Raw genomic sequence first — 25,752 nt, 5'->3', positions numbered from 1 at the left:
AGGGGGCCTTGAGCCCTTGTCACAAGGGCTGTGTGTACTCTGTGCAAGCTCCCTGCCCAGGGGACTATGTGGATGCTGTGTTCGATGGGCTCTCTTTCCTCCCCTCCGTGTGAGTGTGTGTGTGTGTGGGGGGGGTGCTTCAAAGCAGTAGCGGTGAGGAACATAGGGGGATTTGAACCCCGGCCTGCAGGGATGCTTGAGGATTGGCAGTAGTGGGGTCATTGCTGTGCCGCTGGGGCTGATGGAAGGGGGTGCTCTGGCAGCATTTTGCATGTTGTGTGCAGGCTCAGAGCCTGTCCCTGTTGTGGCCAATTCACTGGCTCCCTCCCTGTGTGGACATCATTGCTAGCCCAGTCCCTACCTGGTGGGCACAGGTGGTGTTTCCAGGGATGCTGTGGACATCTCTGCCATTTTCCCATCGTTTTTGTGTTTTTCTAGTTGTGTGTTTTCCCCCTCCTCTCCTGGGCTGGGCACATACTGGATATGCTGGCTGTTGTGCCAGAATAGCAATGGTATATTTCCTCCCTTCCTACCCAGCATAATGTGAATATAAGATTGTTCTGCCCATTAGAAAAATCATATTTAGCAGAGAAGTGCAAGGTAAACCCTGGTAATTCATGCCATGGAGTATGCAGGGGATTTGGTGGTACCATTTTTCTTTTTCCACTGTCATTTATTTAAGAAAAGGACAGACCAATTTATTATTTCTGGAACTTTAATGACAGAACTTGACTATTTCCAGCTACAGAATATTTTTTTAATGAAATGAAATGAGGTTTCAGTTGGAACTAAATCTTTCAAAACTAGGTTTCGATTAAGCTGTTATATTAAAACACTTACCTGGCATTAAGCTCCACTGAACACAGTGGGACTTACTCCTGAGTAAACATGCATAGAATTTCACCATCAATCATGTAACTCTTGACATATGTGACTATAGGCTTAAAAAAAATTAAACATCCAAACTCCACTTTTAATATTGAGAGAAATATTCTATGTATGAAGTCCTGTTGAATGCCAATGCTAAAGTATTGAATTCACCTACTGCTATCAGTACTTCAACTTAAGTACTTATATGAGGCACAGATACCATGGAAGGTGGTACTTTGAGGAGGGGCTGACATCATTGCTTTTTCCATTTGTACATATGTAGCTGTATTTTGTTATAGCTCTTGAGCAACAGCTCTTGAGCAAACAGGTTCAGTCAGAAGCAGAATGTCAGGGTGGAAACAAACCAGTGCAGACATTAGCAGAAAGCCAGGGGCTGGCAAAATGTCTCCCGAGATGGGAACCTCCACAGAGCACTGTGTGTTCTTCCAAGATAATTGATCAGAATTCGATTGCTGTGGAGGACTGAGTACATGAAGAGCCATTCCAATATTAAAATGACAAGAATAAATACCAATGATAAGATCCTGCCGCAGCATCCCCCCAAATTAGTTGGAGAGGAAGGCACATTGGTGTGACTGCTATTGTGTGTGAAATCCATTGAAGGACATTCAGACGTACAAATTATCTCCTCTTTGGGTAGTGTTGAACCAGCTTCCTGCAAGTTGTTCCGTAATACTGCCAAAGAGCATTGTTATACTATAAGCCCCCTTGAACCTTCAAGACAGTATTGGGGTAAATTTCAAAATAGTTTATTAATGGGAAGATAAAAAGGTAGTTCAAAATTCTATAACAAAACATGTTATTACAGTGCAATCTTATACATGTCTACTCAGATGTAAGTCCCACTGAGTTCATATACCCAGGTAAGTGGGTACAACATTAACGCAGGGTGTCAATCAAGTTTAGTTCCTATTCACAAAGGGCAAACACTGCATACGGTTAACTTTGTATTTTATTGACCAATTAACACACTATACTTTCAGTTGTAATTGGAACATGCTCAGGTTTTTACTTCATGTACTATTTTAAAATAGCTAAGCTGAGAAAAAAAGGAAATGTGCTGTGAAAAACTCAAGCATTTTTCATAAGAGAAACATTGTAGGTCCAAAATGTTTAGTATATGCCACCTTTTGAAATACCTGGCATATGTTTTCTACATAAAAATACAAAATAAGAGTATACAAAGGGTAAATATTTTACTTATATTGCATAAACGTGGCAGAATTAAGGCACAATAGTGAAATGAAATACCAAAACCATACAGAGACATTTCTCTGTAACAGAAGGGTTCCCACAAAATCTGAGTGGCTTTGCGTATACATATTTCTAGTGAAATAGAACTATGTTGCCATTTTTCACTTTGGGTTGCTGTCTTCAAATATGCGTTCCGGAGTCATCCTTCTGTACTTGTCTGAGAATGACAACCTTCAATTCCACTGTACATTGATTAATTACAAACATTATTCATCTCTGAACAAAGCATCTCTGCATTTGTTGTATTTTGGAATAAGGCTTCATTAATATTCATATTCAAGGAACTGTAGGGAATAGTATCTCCAAAACATAGATATTGTCCTTTCTGATAAGTTAGTATACGAAAACAAGGCCTCCTGATAGAATATGGACTCTTCCTAAATTCTGAGAATGCTAGCCTGTTTTGCTGTTAAAGCTTTCGTCATGGCAACAGCATAAAGTTCAAAAATCTGGTTGTTTCTCATTAGCTCACAAACAGATGTTAAATAACAAGAACTCCTTGTTTAAAAAAACTCATGATTTGTAGGCACTGGTATCACATTTTTTAACATTAATGCTGGCCATACCAGGGTTTGCAACTAAGTAAAAGGTAGCTCAGGAACTAGAATTCTCCTCTAAGCACCACAAGAGCTTTGGTAGAAGATACTCATCTTTTAATACTGAATTGCAGAGTGAGTTTTTAAAAGTATATGTAAGCCATTCAATTCTATGGCCGTGATCCAGTTAATTTCTCTTGTAGGCACTTAATAGTGCAATCCTATACATGTCTATTTAGCAGCAAGTCCCACTCAGTTCAATTAGCCTTACAGAGAAGTATGTATAGGATTTCAGCCTCAGGCTATGTACTTGCACGCTCTCTGTTTTTCTTCTCCCCTTCTTTTGCTCCAGCAATCTCCACCTGGGAGACGAATTACGCTGGAGTTGAGTTTAAACAAATAAATGGAGGGGGGATTTCAATGAATTTCTCCAGGGGGAGGAGGAATTCTCAAAGGTTTCTCACAGGCAGGGCTCACCACTGGCAGGGGTTTCAGCACAGCTTCTTCCTTTTCTCGGAAGGGGTTTGATTTGTGTGTGCTGCCACTGCAAGAGGCAATAGCACCCCATTTTGCATCCAACACAATGCAGGTATGAGGGCGGAAGTGTTGTGTGGAGCTCCAGGGAAGAGGTGGAGCTAGTGCCATGCCTAAATCTGTCCTCCAAATTCCTGAAAGTTTTCTTCCCCCATGAAAGAGGCTTCCATTTTTCTGCCTCATTTTCAAGGTGATTTATAATTTATTTTTGTGATGTTTCTGAGCTCACCTACTCACTGAAAGCCAGCCAAGGGTGCTGTGTGTGTGTGTTTTCTTTCTATTACACATCTCTCCATTGCTCTGCAGCCTCCCAGGCTGCCTGTGCTTCCTCATCTGAAAAAGCCCTATGGGAGGAATTACCTCATGATGTCTTCCCGTGGACTTAAGCGGAAGTGCGGGAAGCTAAGGAGGCTACAGGCTGCTGGAGAGATGATTGTATGATGAAAGGCTTGCACACACTCCTCAGCCACCTCCTAAGTAAGGTAAGCACAAGCAACCCAAACCCAACCCATGAGAATTTCTCCTAGATTTTCTTCTCCTCTGAATTTCTTTTCAAAAGCAATTCCTTTTCTATGAAATTGAATGAGAATTGGAAAAAACGTGGGATAGATTTTCGGCACAGCCCTAGTCTAAGCTGAGGTTTGGCCTACCTGGCAAGGGAATCTGCTGGATCATGCCCAATTAGACTACTTAGCACCAACATCCACTCCAATTGACCCCACTGCAATATTAAGGCCCATTTTTCAACTGACAGTTACTAAGCAAATACAATGTATATATCTACAAATGTATGCAAGTATAAAGTACAGTATTTAAATGGTTGAATATAAGGTTACATAAGATGTAAATAGTTTTAAGAGGTATATTTTCACGGTGGTGAGGCAAATATTTTAGTATGAAGCTAGTCATGCAGAGGAATACTTTTATTTGCTTAGGTTTCATAGACTTAACAAAATGAAGTCTGTAATATCAATAACAGTTGCTAAATTATGCACAGTGAGATCTGAAGCAGAGGTTCTCACTTCCTTCCCAAAGTCTCAGCCAGTTTCTTCAGTCTCTTCTTAAGCTCTAGAGGAAACTTCTCATAGCACTTCTTACAGACTGGCTTCATATCAAATTCCACAAACTTGTTTCTTTAGAAAAGAAAAGAAAAAAAAAGTGTGTGTGTGGGGGGGAAGACAGAGCCTTAATGGTGATAATATTTCCTCATTCCTTATATATTTTGCTGAGAACAAATATAAATATAAATTAACCTCTACAACTCAGTGTAGGTTACACCTCTCTCTCTCTCTCTCTCTCTCTTTACAAGTTTACAAACGCAAAGAGATTAGTAGTTGGTACTAGTCTGTAAAGGGCTCACAATTTAAATGATCACGTATTTGGAGAAAGTGAGTATCTTAGGGTTCACACATGCCTGTTTGAGTTTTTCTGGGTGCAATGCCCCCCCCCCATCATAAAGAGAGATAAGTGTGCAAAAAGAACTATATCAGCTACGCTGAACAATACACTCTATGGGTCAGTTTGCACATCACAGCAAATTGTGGGTTAATTAATCCACCATTTGCCGTACATGAGCAGGAGTAAGCAAGTGCACTGCCTCCTGCGTGCTCCTCACTTCTGCTTCTAATCAACAACCTACAATCAGCCGGGTTGTAGGTTGTGAGCATGATATGTGAACCCGAAGCTCTGGGTTGTTTAGGGGCTAAACAACCCAGCAGTGAATCCAACAACAAACCATGGATTAATTGCTGGATTGTTTAGCTGCACTACTGTTATCCCCTGTATATTCTTCTGAGTTTAATGTTTTCAAATGAGCAAATTTCAACCCAGCTTCAGTAGTTACATTATAACAGACACAGAGTGCTCTCAGATGGACTGCTCCTAGCACTACCAGTCAAAAGGCTGTGTGCAACTATTCCATCTTTCCTTTCTTAACAGATTTGTTTTGATAAGAAAAAAAGACAGAAGTGGTATGAAAACATGGGAGGGTTAGAAATGGAAGATGACAAAATCTGCCCCCCCCCCCGCATTCCGTGTTTGTACAAACAGCGTACAAGGAATGGTGATTGTACAACAAGAGCCTCATCTGGAAGCAGCCACATTCATTCTTACTCAAAGCAACCACATTAACCCAGAAGCAAACCACATTCACCATTAACTGTATAGATTTACTTCTCAGATATTACCAAAAAGCAGTGCTTTAGCACAGCGTGCATCCCATACATGGCTCTTGTAAAAAGCATTGATCAGTAAAGATATTCTCTTGAGATAAAGGACTTGTATTTAATGAATTAAGGGTGCAGTCCTATGTATGTTTAGACAGAAAAACGTCCTACTGCTCTCAGCATTCCCCAGCCAGCTTTTTTCCTCTCTGAACATGCACAGGATTGCACCCTAAGTTACTCAAAACAAAGTTTCCTATTTTACAGGGTACTCACTGGAGGTTCATGCAAGCCCAGACTTTCCACTGAAGGCTCTGGAATTCATCACTTAGATATTGGAAAACCTGATTTTGTTTTATAATGATCACATATACATGCAATAGCATCTAAAAGAAAAGCCATTCCCTCAAACTGACCAAAAGGAAGGAAGGAGCACAGTTGGTGGGAGGTAGGAATGAGATGTTTACAGGCAGACTGGCTTTTTCTTTTTGTGTTTGTCCTTATCCTTTGCTTCACGCTCCCGTTTGGCAAGTCTCCGCTTAAATTCTTCGGGCATTTTCTCATAACAGTGTCTGCAGACAGGTTTGAGATCGATTTCAACAAACTTGTCCCTTTCAGGTTGAGCAAAGGAGGAATACAGGAGAGAACAGGAAAGAGTCAAGATACAGGTCAAGTGGAAAAGAATTCAGTGGAAAACAGAAATGAAGTGAAAGTAGTAAATATACTAATAGGGAAGGATATGCCTGCCATTTGCCAGGGGCTGCATCATTATGATAATGGCTTCATCACTGCAGGGTTGGGAAACAACCAAGTGCTTGTCCATGGACGCACACGCCCAAGGTTTCTAAGGGCAGTTTTATATGTTATAAAGGTGGAAGGCCAGGTGCACTGCAGATACCCAGGGGGAAAAAAAGAAACACTTCCACAGATTGTTGGGAACTGCAGCTGGTGCTGGCTAGGGACAAACAGTAAAAGAAAAGAAAAAGTTGCACCTCCTGTGTATTATACAGATATGAAGGGAGTGGTCACTAAATTTGGAATGTGTACAGTGGCCCTGGGCCTGCATACTGGAGCAACTTAGGCGAAGTTGCAACTTAGGTTGCTCCACCTAAGGCTGAGCTTCATTTACTCCCAAATACAGAGACTAATGGAGAGTGTTTCATAATCTGTGTTCTACTTAGAGCTGCAACACCATCCTGCCTACTGTATCCCACCCCAAAAAACAGAGCAAGTAATGGGTCATGTGCTCTTTAGTGCAGTGAGTGTTCCACAAAGTAAGCAGGACTGTACTCAAGGATGTTACCTGGCCACTATGTTGATCAAGCAAACAAGGCCCTCGTTCTCCTCACCTTCCCCTCCTCAGTAAGAGAAAGCCATTACACAGCAACAGCAAATATACTATAATAAAAACTGACAAACTTACTTGAGTGTTAACTTAGTGTTGCAAGTAGAACATGCAAAGCAGTTCACACACCATGCCTTGTTCAAGGCAGACACAACTAAAGAAGAGTGGAGAAATGACCAGATTAGTCAAAGGCTAATTGCAATCCATTGCAAACAGCAAAAAGTATTATATTTATCATAACCATTTCATGGCATACATTGCCACGGTACTATTTAACAAGACAGATACAACCTCTTCCAAATTACTGCATGTTGTTTGTTTATTTGAAATATTTATAGGATATCTTTTAGGGTAAAGACTCTCCTAAATATGTCCTTTGTCTGAAATTATATATTTGCATGGGTTTAATGGTAATACCAATGCAGTGTCCTTGCAGTTTTGGTGTAATGTCATGGTTTGGAACGCTACACATGCGTGATGACCAGTATGCCCCGCAGTTAATACTTATGTCAGGAGTGGGCAACTTGTGCCCCTCCAGATGATGTTGGACTACAACTGCCATCATGCCTCACCACTGGCTATGCTGGCTAGGACTGATGGGAGTTGCAGTCCAACAACATCTGGAGAGCCACAAGGTTCCCACCCCTGCCATATGCTCACATAGCAAGCCTGGGTTCAGCAGCTGGAATCCTTGAACAGGCCTGCCCAGGTTGGTGCCAATGCCTGTTCTGTGCCCTCCTGCCTATCTCATCTTTGGGATTCGGACATACTGAACAGTGGCTGTGGATGGTTGGGAAGCTGCCATAAAATATCCCCATTGCCTCAGAATAACATTATGCTGGGGTACTTTGGGTAGTTACATGTGGTACCTGCCCACACAAATTGTGGCGCTGCTGTTGCAACCCATTGCCACTATATCTGCCCGGGAGGCACTACCTCTGGAGAGGCCCCACAGCAACCATAACCCCTGCACCTAGGGATGGGCTGACTCCCCTGCGCCCTGTTTGTGCGCCGCTTGCCGGACTCCCACCGCTTGCCTGACTTTGGCAGGTGCACAGGACAAGCCACCAGACAGTCCACCCGTGCTTGGTGAGGGTTCAGTTTCCCGCTTTCCCACAAGCTGCTAATTTGCACCAAATCATGGGTGAGCTATTTACGGAAATCATGATTTTGTAAATAGTGTAATTTGTGCAAAACTGCAGGCGTAAATGGTCTAGTTAGACAATTCACAGCAGCCATTTTGCGCAAATCGCACTATTTATGGCTGCCATATTGTGCAAAATTGCAATTTCTGTAAATAGCTTACCCATTATTTTGTGCAAAATGGCGGCTCGTGGAAAAGCAGGAAACTGCGAGTTTGCCCGACTGAGCACACACCAAGTGGGGCAAGCTCAGGGGTCCGCAAGTCAACGGTTTTCAAATGCCTCACTTTTAGAGAATTCTTTCCACGTCCATTTGCCTGCCAAATAATCTCTGTGCGTTACAGACAATCCTGCAACATGCTCTAGGGGTCGTTCTTGGTTCATGGCGGAGACTTACCAGGCCTTATTTATGGCCTGTCTGAACTAGTCCTGGACCAAAGTATTCAGCCCAGCAATTTTTTGTCACTTTTGGGGGTGGGGGACACACAAAAACATCCCCTGAAGATGGGGAGAGATTCTATTAGAGGTGGGGCGGGGGGCGGCAGGTAGCTTATCATTTAGACAAAGCAGCATGGGATTCCAGTGTCTTACTTCTTCTAAAAAAACAAGCTTTACTACCACTTCAACCAGTGACAGAAATGTAATAACCAGCCACCAAGCAGCATTTCTCATTGGTAGCAGAATGGCCCAATGGGGAATCCTCTCATAAACCTTCATGAATATTTGGGGTACCTTATTCTGACATGAAATTTACCAGTTGTTTACAGTGATCTTCTGCTTTCTTAGATAACTTCTACTAGGGGCTTTTTAGTGAAATGATGAAACATGAGACTCACCATCTCCTTCAATCACACGATTACAGTGGAAGCAAACGTCACCAAACAGCTGTGGAAATGGGAAATACTTTTAAGTCAAGCACACATTCACAGAACTTCAGAAATGAAAAATAGCAGGTGATTATACGACTTTAAAAAAAAATTGTAGCTACACACATTGTGTTTTCACCATGTATCTGCCTACAACATTCTTATTATAGCACTCAAATATTATCATGATAATGTGAGACAATTCATTAGTACTGCAGATTTGGGATTGGTCTGTTATATGATCTAATTATTCTAGACTGCTTAGTTTTGTAGGTCACTCCAAATAGGCTAATCAGCGTTTGGCTGCATCTATTTTTAGTCAATTTCATCAAGCTCTTCATCACTACCAAGTTACTATTGCACTGTATCTGTTGAAAATCTCTGAGGAAATGCAAGAGAAAAAGGGGTTATTAAAAAGGAAAGAAAGCACACAGGAAAAAGTTAAAGCTCTAATACAGGGGTGGGCAACTTGTGTCCCTCCAGATATTTTAGCTTACAACAACAGATATTTTAGCTTACAATTTTTGTGAACTGCCCAGAGAGCATCAGCTATTGGGTGGTATAGAAATGAAATGAAATAAATAAACTGTCACCAGCCCTAACTAGCACAGCCAGTGCTGAGGGATCATGGGAGTTGTGGCCCTCCAGATGTTTTGGCCTACAACTCCTGAGACAATGTGATTTTATTTTTCCCATTTTTCTTCAAGTTGTCTTTTTAATGTCTCCTCATATCCATTTATATTTCCCTTAAATATTTACTATTAATTCCTCTCATTTCTTAAATCTACCCTTACTTGATTTTTGTCAATGAAGATTGCTTCCTTCTATAACTCCCCCCACCCCTTTGCTCATCTTGTAGACTCCTGGCGCCTGATGTACTCTTATTTTCTTCTGCAATGTAATATATGTGGTATGAAAAGAAATAGAATGCAGAGTTTGACCCTGCATACAGGCCTGAACTGAAAACATCCTGATATGTAATCTGTGATCTGAGTGTGAATTGGAACACCATGAAATGTGAAAAGGTCGACATTCTAAACCAGTCTATGTCATGTGAATAGCCCAGACCAGGGAGGGGAGGTGTGAATGGAGAGTGAATGGCTTTATTATAGGAGGGCCAGATGAGGGTGCTCTGGTATGTGCTGAAGATTGCTGAAGTATCAGTTACAGAAGATGGACATGGGCCAATAAAAGAGGGGTATCTACAGATGTTCTGATAACAAGGACGGCACTTTATAACCATAGAAATGTCGGGGAGTCGGAAGGAGGTGCCTGGCTGTCTACAACAAATGTCAATCTGTCAGTAACAACATCAGTCCTGGAATTGGGAACATGATGTATTATCAACAAAGAACTTACTGAACCCCTCTTTGATCTCATGAGCCCCAACGAGGGAAAAAGAGTATAGAACCCCTGAATCTGCCATTGTTCAGGAGGGGCGTGGTGGCATCTGGATCGTTGTATGTGGACATACAACAGTACCCTTGATCCAACGGAACACGCATTAAGTGCTCTGGCCAAGTATGTGATAGTGTTGTGGCGAGTATGTGTTGGGTAAAATTCATGGAAAGGATTTTACTGTCCTGGGCTTAGATAGGGTGCAGCTATCTTTGTTTGGGTGTTGTTTTGGATATAAGACAGCAGGCTTGGGCGTGGGCCTGGCTGACACTGTATCATCGTTGTCTCAGTGGGCCATTTTTGCGGCGTTGGGCGGATCTGGAGCTGAGCAACAAACAGGAGCTAACTGTATATTTAGTCATTTAATGCACCACATTTGGGTAACTAAGTTTCTACCTTAAGAGGTGTATAACCTCTTAAAGCCTCAGAAGAAGCGTGCGACTTCTGAAGGATTGTTGGTTTTGGGCTCTAATCTAAGAGGCATGTAACCTCTTCAATCTTGTGCTTCTGAGAGCCTGAAACTCTCTGAGATTTGTTTGTAATCAAGTTTGTGCCTGAGAGGTGTGTGACCTCTTCAGCCTCAGAGAGCGTGCAACTCTCTGGGTAGGTTCTGCTTTTGCTGATTTCTTTTTATTTCAATAACTCTCCTTTTCTTTCATCTACATTGGTTGTGTGCGTGTTCTTCTCCACCTCATAAGATCCCAAACCCCGATCAACTGGGTGGTTCTGGGAAAAATTGAAATCCATATTTCACACTACCATGATCCCTCACTAATGGCTATGCTAGCTAGGGCTGGTGGGAGTTGTAGGCCAAAACATTTGGAGGGCCACAATTTGCCCACTTCTGCTGTAATATAAGGAGTTAGTTCAATATTATACAGCGCGTTTGAAATCCTTATGTAGTAGGGTTAAACTCAGATTACAGAGTCATCAACTTCAGCACCTGCATGTGTGAAAATATAGCAATGGCACAATTACAGAATTAAGAAGAACCATTAACAGAAAACTAGAAGATGTTCAAGTATGATATTTAGGCTATTGTCTTTGTGCTTTGTTCAGATTTACAAGCATATTCTTATACCTGTATGCTACCCTTGGTGAAGTAGTGAAACATTCTTGTTTCAGTTCTAAATTGGGATGTTGAGAGAATTTATAATACAAGGGTTGAAGGGTGTGTATACATCTCCAACCAAGTGGTTTCCTTTGTGAAAATGTGGGGAGGCTTCAATATGATCCAGTTCAGCAAGGATCCCACTGTGAAGTGATTGCCACCAGTCCTTTTGCTTCATCATCATGCTGTAGGGTTGTCTGAATCCACTCAAATGCTATTGCACAAACGTTGCAGTATTCAGTCTTATTGATATTTGTGTTGTCAAAATATACAATTAGCTATAGAAGCAAAGCTGTTTTATACAGTGTCAGCTGTTCAGTACATCTAGCTCAGCATTCTCTACACTAGCTGACATCGTCTCTCCAGTCAGACAGGTGTTTTCCTCAGCCCTATTTGGAGATGCCAAATATTGAACGTGGAACCATCTGCATGCAAAGCCTATGCTCTGAGCTATGGCCCCAAGTGGCCACTTGGTGGTGCACATTAATAGAACAATTCAGTGCCTAGTTTCAAGTGGACGTAATACATGCGCTAGGTGCTCACAACATCTTTCCATTCAGTAGATAGCAGCTGTTAAACACGCACACACACACACACACACACACACACAGCGCCACAGTGAGAATAATAGTTTTTAAGTTTTGGTGACAGATAATTTATCATAGATCATTGATGATGTTAGAGTGTCAATAGAATCAATTAACAGCTTACGACAGAATCAATTAACAGGTTTCATACCATCTTAAAACAAGCTGGATATCAATACTCACTACATTCTCAATATTTAAGCCTGTGTTTTATATTTTCCTAATGCTGCTATTAACACGATCACAAAGTCTTAATTTCTACACTGAGGCTTTAGACCAGCGGTGTCGAACCAATTTAAGCCCGAGGGTTGAATTCCAATTTGGAGGAGCTCTCGGGAGCTGCATTCCAGTGGTCAGTGGAGCCAAAGGCAAAAGGGGCAGGGCCAAAATACCCGCATATTTTAGCTTAAAGTTCTTACTGCCAGTAATTTAGGAAAGGCATTTCAACATGTTGGAAAGGGGAGAAGATCTGTGGAAAAGCTGGGAAGCCACCAAACAACTGGTGGTCAGGGGAAAGGGGAGTGTCCATCCGTAGAGCCCAAGAGGTCCAGATTTGGCCCCCAGGCCTGAGGTTCCATACCTCTGCTTTAGACTTAACATACTAAAAGTACCTAGCTGAATGATTAAAACGCAAATTGCAAGGTGCAACCATACCTGGTTGTAATGGGTTTCACAATATGCCAATCCCTTCCTCTCATAGTGACGGTGGCCTAGGAATGGTTTCTCACATTTTGCGCAAACAAAATGCTACAAAGAAAAAGGTACAGGTTATTGTTTTTTCTTATGTAGTAATGTTATATGAAGCATAAGCTTTGCTTTAACATGCTGTACTGGAACAAACCATGTTGATTCCTTCAGAGTTGCCTGCCCCCCCCCCCTCTCTGTCAAATAGCCATGTACTTTTATGCCTACTACCACACAAAAACATTGATAAGATATATTTGAGAATTAAGATTTCCAAAGCAGCCTTACAGATTTCGCACGGCAAACCTATACTTGAGTTATGGTGGCCGAGGGACTATAGGATATGGGGCTGTTACTGCAGGGAGTGGTGGTGCTGCAGCATCGTTTCATGTGTTGTGATGCAGGGAGGTCTCTGGGGGCATCTCCCCATTGACCCAAGTTCATTTGATCCCTCTGTGTATGGGTGCCCTGTGGGTGTCTTTCCCAATTCAGTCCCTGATTGGTGGGCTTTAGCAGTGTTTTGCTGGACGCTGGGATGTGGCTGCTGTTTTTTGTGCCATTTTGGCATTTTCTGGTTGTGTTTTCCTCCTCCCCTTCTGGGCTGAGCGCATATAGGATATGGCAGCCGTCCTACCAGCTTAGCAGTGGCATATCTCCCCATCTCGCATAATTGGACTATATGTTTACTCTGTATAAGATAACATTGCTAATTTTCTGGATTTTTTTAAAGTCAATTAAAATAACGTAGTTTGTGGTTAAATTTAATCACTTCAAAACTATTTTTTTAAAGGAGGCAAAATAAAAATATAGTACGTTATGAAGTAAAAATACAACATATGCCTAAAATTCTGTGAGTAATTTGCTCTTCTTTTACTCTTTTCTGTTCTAACATCTAAATCCACCTTTTACAAATAATGGCATGATCCATAAGCTCAGAAGCCCTTCGCTGTGCTGGCATGCATCAGTCTGATGTAGTAAATTGCTTGTTGAAGTTTAATGTTTGCAACTATTTGCATAAAACCTTATTTAGGAATAAAGTGGATTGGTAGCTTTTCGCTATTCACTTCCTCTTAGTATAATCTACCACACAAGGTATTTGTGAGGACAAATTAGACAGGAATTCTAAAATACTGCAAGGGGTTACAGCAATGATTAAAATAATAATAAATGATTAAAAGTGTATATACTTTATATCTGTTATTCTAATCACGCTATATTGGAAGTTAGTTCCACTGAAATCAGCAGGATGTCATTTCAGGCAAGTAACACGGCTGTTAGTCTTTACTACTAAAAAATATTTCTGCTTCTTCATAACAATCCACAGACACTTTCAAAAGTAGATGTTCTTAAAATGGAAGAAGCTATGCATTTGTCCACTGCAAAATATCATAACCTGTAAAGTGACCCAGAACTTACTTACCTTTTTGAAGACTGCATTCTCTAACCTAATATTTTTCAGGCTGAATATATCCAGGCTTATACTAGCAGCTCACACAAACACACCCGCTTACCTCTACATGCCACTGTTTGCCCATAGCATTCACCACTCGTCCTTCAATGGGCCTCCTGCATGCTCCACAGATGGGGACCCCCATTTTGTCATGGCAGGGCAAGCAGTACAGCTCCCCTTTCAGTTCTCGAGCTTCAGCGGTAAGTTCCTTCCTGTTTATGTGTTAATGAAAGAAGCGTGAAGATACAGAAACTAAAATACAAACACATGTTTCCACTGGTGGATGTTCCAGAAGAAAAAGCTTGCATTATTATATATTTAGTTATACGCTGGAATACTGCAGCAAACTATTTGGGAACAGGTAGGCCAGCAGCTGAAAACTCAGTGTGACCCCACCCTCCAGATCAGGACCACAGCAGGGATCAAAGATTTAATGCCCCCCCATGTCACACACTAGGGTCCTGATCTGGATCAGATCCCCTGCATTTACTTTTGAATAAAGTAATGTGCAGTTTGATCCTCAGTAAGCATGTGCAGAATGAGGCTATGAAGCAATGCTATGCACGCTTTACTAGGGTATTTGTGTCCCTACTGAGGACACAAGTACACTTCTGAGTACACTTACATATAATCGGGGTGCAAGAAGTTTAAGATGTATCTTATTCATCATTAAATGTTTGATAGGATAAGTATTTTGCATTCATTTTTATTATCAACCATTTTGATAGAAAAAAATTAAATGTTAAAGGCTTTGAGGCTTTCAAAAAACAAATTCCTGTTACCCGCAGTTGGCACAATTGAAATGATCGGGATGGTAAGGGTCATTCTTGAAGATGAGAGGTTGTTCGTCAATGATGGCATGGCACTTCTGGCAAATGTATTTGCCAAGGCCTCTGGCTTTCTCCCGGTTATGGCAAGGACGGCAAAGGTGCCTAAAAGAGATCAGAGGAAAAAGAATGGTGAGAAAATACTTCTTTGAATTTTAGAAAAAAAATACTTAATGAGGGCTTCAGTTTTGTATGTGTAAAACAAATTAATAATCCATAAGGAAAAAATAAAACCCTACTGTGGGAAAGATAAACCAGTTATTTTACTGTCATCCAACATAGAGTCATTTTCTCTCTCTCTGTTTCTCAAATATAAGCTGTGCAAGGATAACCTTTTTAGAAAAATCTGCTCTAATAACTGTTTTAGTGCAGAGCATTGATGTAGTCCCTGTTCCTGGGGGATTTTACCTATGCAAATAAACTTGATGTTACTCAATGAAGGGCTAACCCACTGAATTATAGCAGAGGTCATCTAGTCTGACACTCTAGAGTGAACCATGATCTTCTAATATCCTCAGTGGACTAAAACTCTTATCATAGTTTTTGGACATCCAGTGTGTATCTCCTTAGGGCTGGTGCCACTAACTGTGTTCTTGGGTGTGTTGTAAAATACTTCCTTTTGTGCTTTTCCAGGGAAAGCATGATAGTGTGCAGTGCTGGATCCAGGTTTTTGAGAGCCCTTGGGCGAGAGTCAGACACCCTCAATGGGCCCCTTCCCCCAGTGAATCCACCTTCTCACCACCACTGTCACTGTCACTGTCCGCTCCTGCTCCTCATCCTCTTTCTCAGCATTGCTACCGCTTGCTTGGCAGACAGAGAGCCAGTGAGCACGTAGGCAGGGGCATCTGCTGCTCCTCCTTCTCACCACCACCGCTGTCCGGGCCAGAGTGAGAGGAAGGTAAACGAACAAGTTGCAATGGGGAAGAGGAGGAGCAACTCCAGGGGCTCTTGTCAGTGGGCCCCTGCTGGGGTGTGGGCCCTCGGCAGGTGCCCCACCACGCCTACCCTTAACGGCAGCCCTGAGGGTGCATCTGTAAGCGAAGACTAAACACCGTTTAAGCATCGTCAGTGTAACTGAGACTATTTGCATGACAGAGCTTACTTTTGACCATGGTCTGAGCAAGCAAATAAGGTAAGGGTCAGGTCCACCTGGGCCCACAGTATACTTCTATTGGTTTTGCATCCACAGCTGCCCTTCCACATGCAGAATGCATCTTCTTCTTACACAAGGATTGCTTCACATCTCATACTAAAATACTGTGCAAGAAAAGTAATGCCAAATCCAAGGATGACTTTCTGCTTGCACAAGCAGAAGCAGAAGAATTGCTATAGAACTATCTATTGTAGCACTGCAGGAACTCTTTTGCAAGCCTTTCTACAGAAGAACATTTGTGGCTATTTTCTGCCCACCCACAGTTCTTTGGTTCTGACCCTATGCCACCAGTGTGCCAAGTACAGAAGGTCAACCACCTTTCTAGGAGCTACCACAATACGAATATGAAGTAAGACATAATGATGGATTAGGACAGCGGTTATATCAGTACTACTTTACGCCATGAGTAGTTCTATTGTGATATATAAATGGTAAAACTAATGGAACTACTCAGGAAGAGGGTTCCCTTAACTGAAGCAGTGCATGAAACTCTGGATTATTAGGCAGATTTGAAGGAGTCAGTGAGAACCAGAACATTTTAACAAAATGCTTTTCTGGATGGAAATATGCCAAGCAACTTCCTCCCCTCCAAATCAAAAATCCAGAGAAATGTTTAAGGCATAGACTCAGTGCAGGCATAGCACTTAACCATGGCTTGTATTATCCATAGTTTGTTGCCTTAACCCTCCCCAATAGATGTCACACATAGGTATCAGCAAGACTGATGCCTGAGTTTTGCTTTTTTCCTCTTCCTTCTCAATCCCTTTCCTTTTGTGTCAGGTTTTTTAGTGTGTAAGCCTGAGAGCAGGGACTGATTCATTATTAATCTTTGTAAGCTACTTTGGGAGCCCTTCTTGACCAAAGAGCGGGATAAATAAATAAATAAATAAATAATAAGTGACCTTCAGCAGAGAGGCTGGATAGGTGGGGAAGCTTCCTTAACCAGGTTTGCTCAATGCAGATGTAACACCTAAACCATGATTAATCTAAATCATGGTTTGCAAACCCACTTCAACCCATATTTTCACATCCTGTTTGTGACTAATCCTCCACCATGGTTTTAATATTCAGATAAATCATTTAATCACGGTTAAGGAAACCATGGCAAAAGAAAACAAACCACGATTAAGTGTTGTAGGTTGTATCCAACGTTAATCTAACAAAATTCCATTCATTTCAGTGGATCTCCTCTAAGTAGGACTAACACTGGATACAACTCATTGTTTACAAAGGAACATAGTGGGATAGTGTGTAAATGGGATCCACTGACATTTTTCCAGCTGTTCTTTTTGTTATTGTTGTTCTTTTCTGATTACAAGGTGTAGGATGTCTTGCCTTCATCTAAGGTTGCTTGTCAGAATTTGAAAAAGACTTGTGCTTTTCAAAGTAGAATTTACCATGTCTCCCTAGTCCCATGTCTCCGTATAAACAGTATGGGACTATGTAATGCATAAGCTATACATATGTCCCACCGCCTCATACTTTATTAAAGGACTCTATGAAGAGGAAAGTTCTCAGTTGGCAGAGCGGTAGAAGAGTTGGAATTTCGGGCTGGAGAGCAACAGTAGCAAAAGGAGTTGGTGTGTGTATGTGTGTGTGTGTGTGTGTGTGTGTGTATTTTACATGTTGATCCTAACCGCAATCCAGCAGAAGGGATGGAAAAAAGTTTCAAGAGAAGGCTTCATGGTAGAAAAGAGGGAGGTGGCCATCTGAAATTCCCACAAAGTCCACAGCAACCTCTGATTAAAGAGCATAAATATGGTTGTCTACATATTTTTGGGAGGACAAAGTTCTAAGATTGTTCACCTTACAATCAATTCACTATGCTCAGAGTCACAGTCAAGGGAGAAGATGTTGAACATCTACCTGCCAGCATTCTTCACAAATCCAATGTCTGCCAGTACCAGTTGGCAGATATCACAGCAGAAGCATTCCGGATGCCAGCTATTGTTCATAGCTTTAATAACACGACCAATAATGAATTCCCCTGCAAGTCAACAACATACCGAGATATTAAAAAAGAGGTTTTAAATGCTAAGGTGTGGGAGTTAATGTGTTATCTTTGTCTTCCCTAGGCAAACAAAACGCCAACAATATTTTTACACCACTGTCTCCTGCCATCCTTCAACCTTGATTGTATTTACTTACTTACTTATTTATTTACACACCGCCCAATAGTCGAAGCTCTCTGGGCAGTTCACAGAAATTAAAATCACAAAGTGCAGCATAAAACAATATAAAATGTAAAAGCTTAAAACCACAAAATAACAGTACAACCAGAATAAAACCTAGCAGCAATGGAGAGATTTAAAATACAGAACACCAGAGCTAAAAGACTAGGAAGCTAAAATGCTAAAATACTGGGAGAATAAAAAGGTCTTCTCCTGGTGCCGCAAGGAGAACAACATAGGCTCCAGGCTAACCTCTATAGGGAGCTCATTCCACAGCCAGGGTGCCACAGCAGAAAAGGCCCTCTTCCTGGTAGCCACCCACCTCACTTCCTCTGGCAGGGGCTCATGGAGAAGGGCTCCTGAAGATGATCTTAGGGTTTAGGCAAGCACATATGGGAGGAGGCAATCCTTCAGATGACCTGGCCCCAACCTGTTTAGGGCTTTGAATGTTAATACCAGCACTTTGAAGGGTTCAGAAATGGACTGGCAGCCAGTGTAGCTGGAGAAGTACTGGTGTGATCTCGTCGGCCAGTACCTCTTAACAATTTTGCTGTCCTATTTTGTACCAGCTGAAGTTTCCAGACCATTTTCATAGAATTATAGAATCATAGAATAGTGGGGTTGGAAGGGGCCTACAAGGCCATTGAGTCAAAGGCAGCCCCACATATAATGCATTACAGCAATCCAGATGAGAGGTTATGAGAGCATGGATATCTGTAGCTAGGCTGTCTCTGACAAGATAAGGGTGCAGTTGGTATATCAGCATTAAGCTTCAGGATCACATTCAGACAAATTCTGTTTAAAGTGTAAACTGGGCAGTTTACCCACTGTAAACTGACATACGATTCTGATCCAGCTGAGCTCCTGAAAGGATAGAAACTATAAAGTGAGGGTGCAGCACCTCAGGCCCAATCTGGCCCCAGAAGATCATGCCCTCTTTTCCCCAACCACTGATTGTGTGGTGGTTTCCCAGCTTTTGTGCAGCCCCCGCCCCTTCTAAGAGGTTAAAATGCCTCTCCTAACACTCAGCTACTGGCAGCAAGAACTTTTAAGATAAAATATGCTGGTATCTCTGGTATTTTGGCCCCTCCCCTCTTGCCTTCACCCCTCACCCCCCACTGGAATGCAGACCTCCAGGAGCTTCTCTGAAATGGAATTTCATTCCTGTTATAAAGCAAAGCTGCATAAAATGTCTGTTACATTATGGGAAGGAAGCTCCTAATCTGGAAAAGTAAATCTCGTGGAAAATTCTGAACATGTTTTTCCCCTGCAGATATCTGTGTTATTTTTGCAGTCCCCGATTTGAAAGGGTGATTGACGTATCTAAATACCATATCTTGTAATGTGGGCTCCCAATAATTTTAACACTCATAGCCCGGTCCTCCCTCCACCCAAAGATAGGATGTCAGCAAGGCCATTAAGAGTGCTGACAGCAAGAAGATAATGATAATGAGCCTTAAAGGATAACATGAAGAAAAAAAAATAGCTTAGGACAATATTTCCCAGATCTGTATGTCCCACCAACTGCAATTTACCTCTGCTGGGGAGCCACTTCTCATTTTCTAGGTCAGACATAGGGTTTTAAGCCACACCTTTACTGCAGCTTCTGCTTCCAGATTCCTTGCAGGTTTAAAACTGGCTCCTTTACATGCGTTTTTTTTCCAGGGTTTTTCTTTCTCTGCCTTTCGATATGTTTCATTACACAACCACTAAATGTCACTGTGGTATAGCAGAACTGTGCAATTACATGGAAGTCTCATTCCACCATTTCCAAATAATACCACACTTTCCTCGATCTTAAAAAAAAAAGCCAAAGAAATGGTTGCAAAGTATGGGAGAGGCCCTGAAGGGTGACATCATTGTGTAAAGGACCTGCAAATTACCAGGAGTGAACTATCACAAGCACACACTAAAAGTCTAATTTAGAAAGGCTCTTAAAACTTCCTTTACCCCCCCAACGTCCTCTGATGTCTGTGGGCAACATATACTGGGAGCCCATTTCTCCCTAGGAATAAACTGTTCCAGGGATTAAGTTCAGTCAGTTATAATATTCCTTCTGCTTCCAAACATAATGCCATTATCCAGGGTCTCCCATTATTGGCTGTGGAAGATGGATATTTATGAGTATATGGAGCATTTTCTCTTTCCATAGTTGGCAAGAAAGAAAATCTACTTGAGCAAACGGCTTCTTAATTGGATCATGGCAAATAAGACAAAAACTTCTGCTTTCCATTTACTTTTGTTTTCAAAATTGGAGTAACATTGTCAATAAGCTTACACACGCACGCACGCACGTGCTCACACATACAGAGACTGAGAAAATTCCAGCTTAATTCTGTCTACAGCATTATTGATCAAACTCCTGATTTTTTCCCATTTATGTTTTTCATTTGTTAATGTAATGCAGGAATTTCTCCTGTTAGTTGCAGAAATGGCAAGCCCGTGCTTGATAAACAGAATTATTACCTCGTTCTAATTAAGTTATTTGACCAGATGCTCTCGCCAAAGGGCACAAGAGGAGAAACAGACATTCTGATCTTGTTTCTATTGAAGACTAAAATTCCTGTTTAGCAACCCTCACTTAATTTTTAAGTGATACAAACTTAGGTGGCTTAAACAGGATTATGTACATACCTCAATCTACAGCCCCACTTTAGCATAGTGCGGAGATTTGTCTTAATTGTCTGTGGGACATGACAGAAGACTTTCTGGCACTAGCACCACAGAAGATACCACAGAGTTACAAGCACTGACTTTTGACTAATTAATGTTTTTCTTATCCATAAGATGCGAGTCTGAAAAGTGTTTAATATGGCATGACAAAATTACTGTGTTTTAGTGAATACGATATAGTTATATAGTCATCACTGTAGTCCAGGGGTAGGCAATCTGGTGTTTTTGAGATTTTGGGGACTGCAACTCCCATCATCCTTGATCATTGGCCATGTTAGCTGTGACTGATGGGAGTTGTAGTCCCAAACATCTGCAAGGCACCGGGTTGCCTACTCCTACCGGACACACACACACAGACACACACACACACAGGCCTGCTCATAATGGGCTCCTTATAAATTATATTTATAAAGTATTTTCCTAAAACTTACCACACTGATGACAGCAAGGGGCAAAAAGCATCTGAAAGTCATGTTCACAATACTTCCTTCCTTCAAACTGAAAGACAGACAGACAGACCAGGCTATTAGAAGAATTCAGAAAAGTATCGTACTTCATGTTCCACGACTGTAATCGATGTGCAGTTCAACTTCGAGGGTTTCTAAACTGAAAAGGGATCCAGTCTGATTTTATGGTGGAAAGGGACTCGATTTGCATAACATATTAATATACAGTAGAGAATGACCTGCAGTAGAACGCTTTATTTATTTATTTATTTATTTATAATATTTCTAGGCCACCTTTCAGGGCAGACACCCTCCCAAGGAGACTCTGTCCATGTTACATGAGGCAGCTGGATTCTGACAAGATGATAAAAACCTGGGCACAAATCAGCATTTGCTTTGTTGGATCAAAATTACGAACACCTGTTGTGGAGTTCAGAACAGGAAGCCTTTTCTGCTAACTCATCTGATCCCTTCTACTACATTTCCTGAAAGTATGCTCCAGGAAATGGGTGAGTAAAGATGGGCATGTTCATGCCAGAAATCTCTTATAAATGGGCATACAAATCCCTTTTCCCCCAGAGATTCCCCACTTCAGAGTAATGACAACAGGATTACTTTCAGATATATGTGAAATAAATTAGGTTGTTCTGTGCCATTCTCAAGGCAACTGACAGCCCAATCCTATGCATATTTATTCAAAACTAAATCCTACTATGGTCACAGGCACTCACTCCTAGGTAAGTGTGTACATAGGATTGCAGCTCAGGGAGCAATCCTATCTGGATTGACGGTTGCCTCCGATCCCAGGGTGACTGCCTATCCAGTGCAGGGTGGGAGGAGTGGTGAGGAGTGGATCTCCTCCACGCTCCCACCGCCCTGCTTTCGCATCTAGACAGCCGATTTCAGCTGTCTATCCGCAGGACCTCGGAACGCGGGAAGGGGTGGCTGTATGACACGTAGGAAGTGTTGTACTAGCACTTCTGACCTCCCCGCCCCCTGGAACGCCCTGTTTTCCCCACTCTGCACTGCTCTTCCGAGCACAGAGCCGATCTGTGCTGCCTACAAGGTGGTGTGGGTAGGGGTGGAGGTCAGTTCTCCAGGAACTGACCTCAGAGTGCAGGCTCCGAGGTCGGTTCCCAGGAACCGACCAATCCTATGGCTGTCTAGCTGCTGACTAGCGGCCACAGGATTGCACGCTTAGATGGGTAACTGTGATGGATGGGTTTACGCTTGACATTTCCAAATGCTGGATTAACAGTGAGCTAGTGGAGTGTAATGAGTAAATTTCTCAGCTTATGATGTTGGAGCAAATGTACCACCCGCAGAGCAGTCCTACGCATGTTTACTCAGACATAAGTCCAACTGTGTTCTACTCCTTTGTAACAAAACAACAAATATCTAGGAACCAGCGCTCTAGACAAGAGGTTCTTAAACCCTGGTCTGCAGACAACTGGTGGTCTGCAAGCTCCATTTAGGTGGTCCATAGAAAGGTGGTGGAAAAGTAAAAAATATCTGTACTTAGTCCTGTATTTGAATTATTATTTTCTGATGGAGATTGAGGCAATTTTAAACAGGGCCTGATTATAGAACAGGCTAACAAGGCCCTGGCGCAAGGTCTGTGATTTTCATAATACGGCACTGGTGCAATCTGCTGATTTTTCCCTACAAGTTTACCAGTTTAAAGGGCTGTTCTTGCCAGCTTGGCCTATAATTTTCATAATATGGCACTGGTCTTTGACAATGTTATTAAAATATGAGTTATGTGCTTTGATTTGTAGAACAAGCCTCAAAGAACCCCCTTTATTCAGTAGTCTGCCAACCCCCCCCCCCCCAGCAAATTTCAAGTGGGCTGTGGGAAAAACCCTGAGAACAGCTGCTCTAGAGTCTAAATTAATGTTTCGGTCAGGAACACGTTTAAAGCGCTATAGTGCATGCACTTGGATTTTTGCTAAAATAGATTATGCTTTAAACCAGTCTTCCCCAACCTGGCACCCTCCAGATATTTTGTACTACAAACCCCATCATCCACAGCCAGCATGGTCAATGGTCAGGGATGATGGAAGCTGTGGTCCAAAGTATCAGGAGGGCAACTGGCTGGGAAAAGCTGATTTAAACTGTCTTGATTTGTAAGGCTGGGATGGGAAAGTGGTTTCAACTGGACTGAAAAAGGTAGCCTAACTGATTTTAAAATGGGAAAAAGGCAGGTTGTAGATCATTTGCACATTTGTTATCACAATTAAGATGCATGCGGGCACAAAATGCCCGCTACATTATGCATCTTATAATGAAAATACATTCCAGGGGGGTATTTGAGATTACAGGCTTAAAATGTTACACCTTTCTCTACATGCACCAGTGATTTGTTTTAAAAAGCCATTGTTGTGCAGCATGTTGTTACAATGTAATTCAAATAAATGAGGATCATTTCATGATCTGCCATACTCTGTACTACATGCCATCCTGTAGCATGTTGCAAATACTGAAGTCTAGAACATTTTTTAAAATTTCGAACGTTTGAGTATGGAAAAACTGCAGCCAAATCAGGGCTAAACTTGTGGGAATTTCATAATGAATTTGATTCTGAACTTTACCTCCAGACACAAAATGTGTACTTGGCTTTCTTTGAAATCCAAGTTCTTTTTGATTCGCCCTGCTGAGTAGATATAGTGGAACTAGGATACCCATCACCATACTTGGATAATGGAAGGACTGACAGTTTGCATAACTAAAATGACCTCCAAGGTGGCTGCTCTTGATCACATACACTTCGTAAGGACCAGCTTGGGTCTTGTCCCAGGGAAAAAGAGGGGTAAAGTGCCAGATGGCTTAGCAGTCCCAGATGGTCACGTGAGTGTCAACAAGAGCAGGTAAACATCTTTGTGAGTATGTAGGGTCAGCAGGGTGCACTTACTCCATGAGATTAGTATGGGCTCAAATATAATACTAGGCCTGGATATTTGTAGGCCTTATGCAACCGAAGTTCCACCCATCCCTTATGACAAACAGATCCTAGTTTTCTTAATATCTTTTATAATTACATTTTAGGTTTTCTGGCTCACTGTGCCTGATTTTCTGGCCAAGTATACTTTCATCTTCTTCTTGATCTATCAGTAAACACTTCAAAGACCTGTAACAAATGCATACTTTGAAGTGAAGCTGGTTTGACACTGACATATATGTAAGTTCCCAATATTAAAGGCTTGAAAGAAGGAATCTTGTCTCCAGTTGCCATATGCCAGTTGCAGATCTCTAGGACTTTTACTTACACTCTGGAAACTCCCTCCTCCATAGCAGTCTGTGTTAAATGATCCCCTAAGTGAGAGGCATCTGGGGGGGCTATTCCAATATATAAAATGAATACACTGATAATGTACATAGGAACAGTGTCAAATTGTGTTTGAGAGACCTGCAGTGCAATCCTAATAAGATTTACTCAGAAGGGATGGAAAAGAAGCCCAAGTAATACAGAAGTATAGTTAACATCTTGTTGCATTCATCTAGAACAGTGGTTCTCAACCTTCCTAATGCCGCAACCCTTTAATACAGTTCCTCATGTTGTGGTGACCCCCAACCATAAAATTATTTTCGTTGCAACTTCATAACTGTAATTTTGCTACTGTTATGAATCTAATGCTAATGAAAATAATATATAACAATAGCTTTAATAATACAAAAGATGATACATGGCATAGTTCAGTCAATACAGTTCATTAAAGTTTCCTATGATTTACCATTCTCTGTGTTGTTGTTTTTACATACCTGTTACTATCACAAGGGGCCAGTATTCACATCAACCACAGCTGAATATAAAAAGACCGATCAGCATCCAGATTAAGTTCCCATGGTACAGATTTTTTTTTTTTTTGCAGTAGTTGATGATTTTACAGTACATGATTTTACATTTACCCAGTAATTATAATTCATGAAGTGTCGTTTTACCTCCAATACTGCTGCTTTCAACACAGTAGCTGCTTTTAACAGAGTAGCTGCTTTTAACAGAGTAGCTGCTTTCAACACAGCAGCTGCTCTCTACACAGTAGCTGCTCTCTACACATGTGTGACTGGTCCGCATAAGTACATTATGGCGCCAACCCTGTCACATACACCTGTATTTGTACGGGGTGTATGTGATGGGGTTGGCGCGATGATGTCATCACGCCGGCTACTTGTATGTGGGCGTATCTGCATGTGGGCGGACCCACCTGGAGACGGATAGAGGAGCGGTGTCTCGGTTCCTAAGACCATCGGAAATATGTGTTTTCCGATGGTCTTAGGCGACCCCTGTGAAAGGGCTGTTCCACCCCCAAAGGGGTCGCGACCCACAGGTTGAGAACCGCCGATCTAGAACATCACAGTTAGACGCACTGAAATAAATAGTCTTTTAAATCATAATGTGCTGAGCTATCAACATACAGACAGATGTAACAGTAATATACTTAGCCAGCACAGATAACATAATGGTCCAACACTGGTGGGTGGGGGTGGCGGTCTGGACCAAAAGGAAAATGCCATTCACCCCAAA

General features: G+C 41.8%; 1 protein-coding gene across 8 annotated transcripts in view; it reads right to left on the bottom strand.

The window, feature by feature from the left end:
• Window positions 1-703: 703 nt before the first annotated feature.
• Window positions 704-25,752, bottom strand: part of LIMS1 (LIM zinc finger domain containing 1) — a 105,674-nt gene continuing 80,625 nt past the window's right edge. For 5 of the 8 annotated variants that reach the window (XM_084844509.1, XM_084844511.1, XM_084844510.1 and 2 more), the window contains exons 3-10: window positions 21,216-21,282; window positions 17,807-17,927; window positions 14,743-14,892; window positions 14,022-14,172; window positions 12,481-12,573; window positions 8,701-8,749; window positions 6,801-6,876; window positions 708-4,348 (exon numbers count right to left, since the gene is read on the bottom strand). In XM_084844509.1, coding sequence (XP_084700635.1) covers window positions 4,234-4,348; window positions 6,801-6,876; window positions 8,701-8,749; window positions 12,481-12,573; window positions 14,022-14,172; window positions 14,743-14,892; window positions 17,807-17,927; window positions 21,216-21,282 — 822 coding nt within the window. In that variant the 3' untranslated portion in view covers window positions 708-4,233. Of the gene's footprint in view, window positions 4,349-5,748; window positions 5,989-6,800; window positions 6,877-8,700; window positions 8,750-12,480; window positions 12,574-14,021; window positions 14,173-14,742; window positions 14,893-17,806; window positions 17,928-21,215; window positions 21,283-25,752 lie in introns of those variants that run through there. The other 3 variants (XM_084844508.1, XM_084844512.1, XM_084844513.1) reach the window with 3 other exon arrangements.

Source organism: Heloderma suspectum, chromosome 3 (assembly GCF_057233095.1).
Source record: "Heloderma suspectum isolate Gila_16-S chromosome 3, 16-S_ref, whole genome shotgun sequence".
Lineage (NCBI taxonomy): Eukaryota > Metazoa > Chordata > Lepidosauria > Squamata > Helodermatidae > Heloderma > Heloderma suspectum.
This window is presented reverse-complemented; position numbering and strand designations above follow the sequence as displayed.